The following is a 9,159-nucleotide window of genomic DNA, read 5'->3' as shown; positions in this document are numbered from 1 at the left end:
TACAATTTGTTGCTTTCAGCTCATCATAACTGCACCAGTGACCACATTAACATTATCATTTGGTTTTACAGGTTCATCATTGCCATATATTATTGTTCTTGCATGTTTAGTAGCACTCTTAATTATTGTAGCATTCGTCATATGGAAGAAAATGAAAGGTGCGAACATTTCCAGATTAAACATATCACCAACAACTGTTTAATAAAGTTTAGACTTCAGTGTGAAAATTAAATTTCTTTTCAGGGAAAAAAACACAAATGGAAGACAATGCTGTTGGTTTAAACACTGAAGTAAGTAAAGATGGCAATGGCTTTACTGTAAAAAAACATAGGCATAAAAGATACAATTATGAACATAAAAACAAAGTAAATAAACAAACAAAGTAAAATAAACAAAGTAAAACATCACAAACAGCTGCCTATCAGTATGTTAAATCCTCCATAATAAAGCTAATTCTAATGTTTTACCAGTCCTGGGTGTAGTAGTAAACCCAGGACTGATATTTATGTATGTATGTAATGGAATAAAATATGTAATCCATATGTTACTTACCTGTGTTTGTGCAGGGATTAGGTTTAAACCCAGCTGAGATTCAGTCTGATCCAGGAAACAGTCAGGAGATGGTGAGATCAAACAGTATCAGGAGTTATAGTTACTCTCAGAGTAACTATGATCTTTGTTCAATATATGATGATAACGATTTAATATAATTATTTAAAGGTGTCATTCTGTTGTGTCCACTGTGTAGGATGATCTTGAGGATGGTGTTAACTATGCTTCCATCAACTACACTAAGAAGGCCAGCAGTAAGGTCAGTGCTCAGGTAAGTGTTTATGAGAGTGACATTATTCACAGCATGATGAGGTTTTGTGTTGGGTAAAATTTGTTGTGTCATTTTTCCTTTTAGGTCCACGATGATGAAGGTGCCACTGTGACATACAGCACCGTGAAAGCTCCCTCAGCTTCTCTTGAAGTCTCCACTGATCCCAGCAACCTGTATTCCACCATCACCAAATAAGATATTTAAAGATTACATGTTTTAATACTGTTATTTGGATCTTAGATTTAGAGTTATATCGTCTACTTCAACATTACATGGGTATACTGAAGGGTTTATAAAATAAATTTAGTTTATTTTACTGTCTATTTTGTTTATTTGTTGTTTATGGTTTTAGAAAATAAATAAATTAATGAATAGTTAAATACATTAGATTACACGTGTGCTGTTTCCTGTGCTTTACTGGAATTTAGAACTATTGCAGTGCTGCTAATTTACTTTCTTGTAATTAATAGAGAAACAAAAGCAGAAACTTGTGTAAAAAAAGCCAGTGATAGTTAAAAGACTGTGTAAACGGAGCTTTTTATAGCATTTTCATGAACATTACCAGACCTCAGTAGCACGTTTGTCTTTTGACTGTTTCTGCCAAAGTTGTGTATGTTGAAGTTTAATTTTTAAAAAAGAGGAAACTACCAGACATCTGCTGCTATTTCCACATTCACACAGTTTGAGCTGCTACCAAGAAATGACACCTCCCTCAGTAACACCCACACTTATCACATGTCATTATTTCATAAGGCAGCGGGTCAGCTTTTTTATTAATACTATATTGAGTACTAAACTTTTCAAATATAAGAAATCTTAATAATTATACAACCTAAAAAGTCAGTGAAGTCAGCTGCACTGGGTAACTGTGGAGTTGTTTCTCTATTACTGCGTGCTTTTGTTTTGTTTTTTAACCACAAAAACACTTCCTGGTTTAGTGACAGAAACACTAAACATCAGTAAGAGAGATCAGCCTGCTTCATTTTATAGACAAGAAAATGTGTACTTGATACTGGCAGAGAGAGCAGTATAGTGAAATAAGACAACACAACGTGTGTGTCATTGTGGCAGTTTCTGTTCCTGACTGTAGGAGGAACCGAATACTCGTCACCCACTTGATTAGGTGGTGTAAATGTCTGGTCAGTCAATCAAGTGGCAGCACAGTCAAACCGAACATCAGAACGGGCAAGAAAGGAAATTTAAGTGAACATAGCCGCTCTGCCACCTGAGCCACAGGTCACCGTGCTCAAATTGTCTCCAGATCTTAATCCAATAGAGCATCTTTAGGATGTGGTAAAGGGGAGATTTACATCATAGAAGTGCAGCTGACAAATCTGCAGCAACTGTGTGATGCAGTCATGTCAATATTGACCAAAATCTCTGAGTGTCCATGGGACAAGACACTGATATCTGTATTATCCAACTATCCATCCTCTTCCGCTTATCCTTCTCAGGGTTGCGGGGAGGCAGGAGCCTATCCCAGCTACCAAAGGGTGAGAGGCAGGGTACATCCGGGATATGCTGCCAGTCTGTCACAGGGCTAATACAGAGGAATAAGTAACCATTCACACTCAGATTCACACCCACATTCACACCTATGGGCAAACTAGAGTAACCAATTAACCTAATCCCACTAACTGCATGTCTTTAGACTGTGGAGAAAGGTTATCCTATTACAAGAGTTGTTTCATTTAGTGTCACTTGTTTGTGACAAGTAGTGAAAGTAGGAATCAGTTTGGGATGCAAAATAATTTTGAATTAAAGTAAGTTAAGTTTGAATGATTGAAGTGACGTTTCTTTGTGGCCTGAATGTTTCCTCACTGAAAACTCAGCTCTCTAGCTCACCCTGCTGAAATAGCAGAGCCCAGAGTTTACTTCATCATCAAAGTTGATGGCGCCCACTTGAGTTCGATTTTGATCAAGCAATGTACCAACATGGTGCCCAAGACTGCTGAAAACTATAGTGCCATCTGCATATGTGAGTAGGGATTCAGCTACAAGGGCTGCACCTTCCACCACATCATGCACCGGTTCACATGTGTCACCAACCACAACTGAACTGGAGGGAAGTTCATCTACTGTTAAACACATTACGATTTTAGTTTGGGAAAGTTGGAATTTAACACATAAAAAAATCTAAATGAAATCTGTTTTTCTTTTTGAGATTGAATTCCCTGTTATGTATTGATATAGAAACAGAAACTCTGATATTCTGAATAATTAAACAAATATCTGTACTTTGGTGGAGAGTTCTGGTTTACTTTAATGTCAAATACTTTTAGTCAATGTGACTGTTTTTGCTTAATGTGTAATGGTAACTTTTTACGTCCACTGCAGAGATCAGGGGCAACAAGTAGTAACACATAACAATTTTTTATAGAAGTAACTATTCAAAGGTTCCTGCAACTTTCCAAACGCAGCTATTTTAGTTTCGTTTTAAAACTCTGGAGGACATGTCATTGTGATGCAGCACAAAAGTATTACATTTATTCTTAAGAAAAACTACATATGCAAAAAATACATTTCTGTACTGCTACTCTATATCTCACCACAGAGTGGCGGCAGAGAGTCTTCAGAGATCGTGGAAAGAAATCAAAAATAAAACAAAGTTTCTTCAGCTGTATTTTATGGATAATATGCTTTCCAGTAAATGAGCAGGATAACTCCAGCATTATGCATGTGTCCTTCTCATTTTACTGCAATGATAAAAGTACTGACTGCACTGTGTTTGTTTTCTTGGATAACAAGATTTGCAGTTTGTGGATTTTTAAGCTTACAATTCAGATGATGAAACTGAAACAACTAAACAAAGTGATAAAATTAGCATGTTTCATATCTGATATGTAAAACGCAACGTACTGTATAAATATCTTATCTTGTGAACTGGACAATATCAGAAGAGAGTATTTGTCTTTATAAATCCTTCATGAATGGGTTTATTGTTAACCATAACAAGAAGTTTTCTTTGCTTTATGTAACTGAAAACTTGGTGCTTGAATCAGATGTGACGCCATCATTTTTACAGTTTGAGAAAGTTACACACACACGCACAGGGATTCAGTCACAGTAATTAGTGTGTGTGTTGAGCATGAAGACATTGTAGCTGTGGGGGTCATTAATGCAGTTAAGGACAAAAGGCTGTCAAATAAAGTGATTCTGCTTCACTGACGCGTCCCTACAGGAAACATTCCAGACATGAAAAGTTCTGTCTGCACCAAAAGACTAACAGAAGATAAAATGAAGTAAAAGAAATATAAGTAGTGGGCAATGGCGGTTTTGATATGGGCGACATGGGCAGTCGCCCAGGGCGGCATCATGGCATTGCAAAAAAAGTTCCTCTCACCTACGCTGCCCCGACATCATGCCAGTGCATTTTAGGAATTGTACAGGCACCGAACGGTTTTCTTTTGCCCATTTGTGGGGAGTAAGGGCGCCTTTCATTAACGAGGTGCGCCTGCTGCTTGCTGCACAGGGAGGAGAGGGGCGGGGCGGCAGGGGTTCTCTGGCTGTTTGGAGTAGTGCCTAATAACCAAATAAAAATAAATAAATAAAAACAAACAAACAGGGCTGTCAATGTTAACTCCGTCATCATGATTAACACAATTAAAAGTTTTTAATGCAGTTAATCCATCTGGAGCACAGAATGACTCAAAATTCCTGAAATGTCTCAACGCATTTTGGGCAGTTTGTCCAAAGTTTGTCCATTCTGCGCTCCAGATGGGTTGATTGCATTAAAAATTTAATCAGGTAATCGTAATGATGCGCGTTAAGGCAGTTAACGTTGAAGCCCTACAACAAACACAAAAACGAAACTTATGATATAGACTTATAATTTGCACCGATGTGTTTTCTAAATTTTATCACACACATATAACCTAAAAGTGAGCGCGAGGGCCCTCGGAGCGCCTGCTTGCTGCTGCTGCTCACACATTGCCTGTCGAAAGGGGAGGGGGCGTGCTGCTTCCAAATAACGATTCATAATATTGTAAATCCAAGTCCATTATGTATTAATTATTTTCCTGGGTTGTGTGAAATCCCAGAAAAAAAAACTCTATACAACCCGAATCTGTGTACTAAGGTGTAGGTCTATTACTTTATGTTGTGGGGTGGGGTGTTGATAGTGGAGTGCAAAATTACTAATGGAAGATGGACAAGAAAAGGTCAAATTTGCCATCAGGTCCTCAGTTTAGAAAAAAAAGAGAAAAGAAGAAGAGGAGAAATGAGCAAAAGATACACGTAAGCAGATGTGTCTTTGGATAATGGCAGGTTATGTATTCTGAAACAAGATAACATTTATAGGGATTCGGCAAACTTCTGTTTACCTTTGTTAGCTACTTGGCTATGATAGTAAACAGTAGACAGACAGTACACACTGATGTGGCTTATTGAATCTTTTGGACTGTTTTCAGCACAATATTAATTAGCCATTAATTGGAAGAGCTGTATTGTTGATTTGTCTGCTATTCTCAGTGTGTGACGAATTATAATGACAGTTTGTTAACCACTTGCATACTCTCTCTATCTCTCTCTCTCTCTCTGTCTTTCACTATATATTTATATGGTTAAATTCAATTCAGTATGGTTCTGACAACAGTTTTTACAATGAAATATGTTAATGTAATCCTTAATATGTTTGATGTGTGTGAATGTGTGTCCGGGGGGTGGGGGGAGTGTTCGGCTAGGACACCAAACAGGCTCAGACCGCCCCTGAGTATGGGTTAACTCATGAACCTCATAGACAAGTAGCTTGTTCTCTAAAACCTCTGAACACAATCTCATTTTTAAAAACACAGATTGCAAGCTATAGTCATTAACTTTGCCTTATTTTTGATGAAATATAATTGCAAAATTATTCTTTACTCCATTACTTTTAAATGTAAAATTCCCTAGTTTGACATATAGCAGTGATTCCTATCCCCAAACCCCCTGGCATCCCTGAATGAGAGTAATTACATCATCAAGCATATAAATGGACACATTTAGCTTTCTTTTTTTCTTACCCTTGTCAAGAATATGACCCAATTCAAGTATCCAATCACAACCCAGTGAAAATCTCCTGAGCCAATAGGATGCCTGGTGACACCCACCTGCATGCATAATAATAAGAAGCTATAAAATAACATAAGGGGGGTGAACCTGCAGAAGCTGCAGCTTGCTCAGTGTGCTTTGGAGATAACTTTGCCTCTCTGTAAACCTTCACCATGGTCGACGCCTTCTGTGCCACTTGGAAACTGATTGAAAGTGAGAATTTTGATGAGTATATGAAAGGACTTGGTAAGTAACAAACTTTCTTTTTTCTTTCTTTTTAAATACACAAATGCAATATTCTTTTGCACAAAAAAGTTGTGATTAAAAATAGATGAAGGAGACTTGTAACCCAGGTATATTATCACCCCTGTCCTTTACTTAGGTGTTGGCTTTGCCACCAGGCAGGTTGGTAATGTGACCAAGCCGACTGTAATCATCAGCCAGGAGGGAGACAAGGTGGTGATCCGCACCCAGAGCACCTTCAAGAACACAGAGATCTCCTTCAAGCTGGGAGAGGAGTTTGATGAAACCACTGCTGATGACAGGAACTGCAAAGTGAGTTGACAATGAATGAATAAAAGAAAGATTTACAGCTTTTTGATTGTGGTCTGATTATCATTAAAAAAATAAAATCTATTTCAAAGTACAAGAAAGCAAAATCCAAATTGTATGTTCACTGTGGTGATTAAATGCAAATTCAATCATTTTACACTCGTGTCAGTGGTTGGGTTCAACTTTTAACTGGACTTTAAATTAAATATTTCTTCAAATCATTTATAAATTGCATTATTTCTCCACTTCTCATGCAAAATGCATTCCCTTCTTTTCGTCTTTTCAGTCCACAGTGACTTTGGAGGGAGACAAGCTGGTCCACGTCCAGAAGTGGGACGGCAAAGAGACGAAGTTTGTCAGAGAAATCAAGGATGACAAGATGGTCATGGTGAGACAACCTTAATCTATATATATATGAACATTTGCTGTATATAGACTTTCTATACTTTTTGGGAGCACTTTTGGAGACAGACAAACAACATTTTTTTTATAATGCAATTCCTCGAATTAAATGATTGTCCAGTTGCTTTCTGAGCCTAATAAGCTTTGTAACAACATAAAATTGATTTTGATGATTTTATGCAGTAGATGAGGTCCAGTAGATCAGTCCAACCAAGATGATTTACAATTGGTCTGGAATTATTCTTATAACAATTATATGATGATTTGCTGATTAAACAAATGAGGATTCTTTTATATATATTTAATTAGGTAAACTTGAGAATGATACTTTCTGTCCTCTCTCCTGTGCAGAATCTGACCTTCGAAGACATCCACGCAGTGCGCACCTATGAGAAGGCATGAGTGCTCTGAGTGACAGCCTCCCAAAACTGTCCAAAAAGTGATGGGTTTATAAATATTGTTGACTGTATGCTTCTCTTTGCACTTCATCCTCCTCCATATGTAAAAGCAAGCTGCAAGCTGCACAAATTTTGTAAGTTTTTTTTATATGAATACATTTCTGTCATGATGGATGGATCATCTTTGCAACCCTGTGCGGAAATACAAAATAAAAAAGGGAAAAAAAAGAATTTATTATTTGCCTCTTGCTTGATGTAGTGATATGGTGTTAAACTGAACAGCTGAACAGAATCTAAGAGACAGGCAAAGGGAAAGCATAATGTACAAAAGATAATTGACTATCAAATTAAAACAGGAAGTGACTAACAAAGAAACCACTACTAAGACATACAAACTCGACAAAACAAACAGGGAGACCAAACATCCCCCGAGACCAGACACGACTGGAGAGGCAGAAAGGGAACTAACATGCTCAAACAAGAAACAAAGAACTAGAAATATACATAACCAAACCTCAGAGGCACTAGAAATACAAAACTCTAGACAAATAATATGAAGCTTGAACAAACTTATTCCTTAAATTAAAAACCATGAATCATTAGTCCACAGCAAAAACTCAAAACACTGGATCGAAGACCCAGGACCATGATAACCTTAATCTCTCAGACAACTTTGCTCCATGCTTTAGATGTGATCACATATTTGATTCACTTAGCTCTCGTGGTTTTAATTACCAAGTACTTTTAGGTATTGAAGAGCAGTCAGTCTTTCCAGCAATTGTTCTTCTCCTCCTACTATGAATCAGCGAATCAAGGTAATCAGTGTTCACTGAACTACTTTAAAATAAAGAAATAGTCTCTGTTTAATCTGTTCACAAGAACATCTCTATGCAGAGCAAAAAGAGAGAGAGAGAGAGAGCTAATTCTAGTGGTAAAAGCATTTCTATGAAAGAAATCAGTATTTCTATCATAATGTATTAGATCGGTTTACGACTGTGATTAAACCCCACCTGGTGCACCATTCAGATATTCAGGAAATAACGTCTGAAAGCAAACTGTACCTTCAGCAGGAAACACAGCCACAATTAGAGATTTTTCATAGATACATCCCTGATGGGACTTGATAGAGACAAAAAAAAGTATGCAAAACAGATATCACTTAGGGGAAATGTGAAGAAGTGCTGTGTGGTTACTTTGGAATACCTGACCTTTAAATCCAAAAAAGCCATATCCTGTAACTCACAATGCTGGGAGTAAATCATACAAGTATAACTAGATTTTATTTATTTATATTAATTATGTGAGGTTAATGTTTACTCAATTACACTGACTGAGTGAATTGTTTGAATGATTTAAAAGTAGCTACAGGTCAGAAAAAAAGAAAAAGCTTGATAGTACAGATTATACTTTATAGATGAAAGGCATCACTGCGAACATGCAGAGACAAGTGGGGTTTTTAATTATTCTAAAAAAAACAGCTGTTTGATGACCTTTCATATTATATGTTTGTGGCTCTAACATCAAATAGGACTTGAATCTGACTCAGACCAATTTGTCTTGCCCATTTTTTCTGCGTCTGTTGTTGACTGAGTAGAATACTGGTGTCTGCATACAATGTGCAGATGGGCCCTAAAAATTGGTAGTCATGTGTATGCTTTAGACAGCCCTTCGTGGTGGGGACAGTGGGTCCTGGCTTTGGGTAAGGTGATGTTCCAAAGTGTTGTCATTGTGGACCCCAAACCTACTTTTCCCCACCCTGTAGTTGAGTGTGGGGGATAAGGGTCCTTACTGGGCCAGTTGTTGGCTTTTTTCTTCTACAGATAGTCCTCTACCTCCTAGTCTTATTTATTCTAGTACTGGTGCAGCAGTTTGCGATTCAATGCACTTTTTATTTGTACATATGCTCAATCCTTCTATTATATTTCTATTATATACTCTCTCCTATTTTATACCCCC

At 37.3% G+C, this 9,159-nt stretch overlaps 1 protein-coding gene across 1 annotated transcript; it reads left to right on the top strand.

Annotated features, from left to right (window-relative positions):
* Positions 1-5,935: 5,935 nt before the first annotated feature.
* Positions 5,936-7,434, top strand: LOC102312608 (fatty acid-binding protein, brain). The gene is made up of 4 exons (XM_042215107.1): positions 5,936-6,097; positions 6,234-6,406; positions 6,690-6,791; positions 7,157-7,434. The coding sequence occupies exons 1-4, from the start codon at positions 6,025-6,027 to the stop codon at positions 7,205-7,207; spliced, it is 399 nt and encodes a 132-aa protein (XP_042071041.1). The 5' UTR covers positions 5,936-6,024; the 3' UTR covers positions 7,208-7,434.
* The last annotated feature ends 1,725 nt before the right edge of the window (positions 7,435-9,159 follow it).

The sequence above is a fragment of the Haplochromis burtoni genome, unplaced genomic scaffold (genome assembly GCF_018398535.1).
Source record: "Haplochromis burtoni strain Fernald_Lab_line unplaced genomic scaffold, NCSU_Asbu1 Contig_659, whole genome shotgun sequence".
In the NCBI taxonomy this organism is placed as follows: Eukaryota; Metazoa; Chordata; class Actinopteri; order Cichliformes; family Cichlidae; genus Haplochromis; species Haplochromis burtoni.
The sequence above is the reverse complement of the archived record's forward strand: the minus strand, read 5'-3'. Positions and strand labels throughout refer to the sequence as shown.

Coding starts and splice junctions, on each gene's coding strand:
- LOC102312608 (XM_042215107.1), top strand. CDS start 6,025: ATGGTCGACGCCTTCTGTGCCACTTGGAAACTGATTGAAAGTGAGAAT. Junction 6,407..6,689: donor CTGATGACAGGAACTGCAAA/GTGAGTTGACAA, acceptor TCGTCTTTTCAG/TCCACAGTGACTTTGGAGGG. Junction 6,792..7,156: donor AGGATGACAAGATGGTCATG/GTGAGACAACCT, acceptor TCTCCTGTGCAG/AATCTGACCTTCGAAGACAT.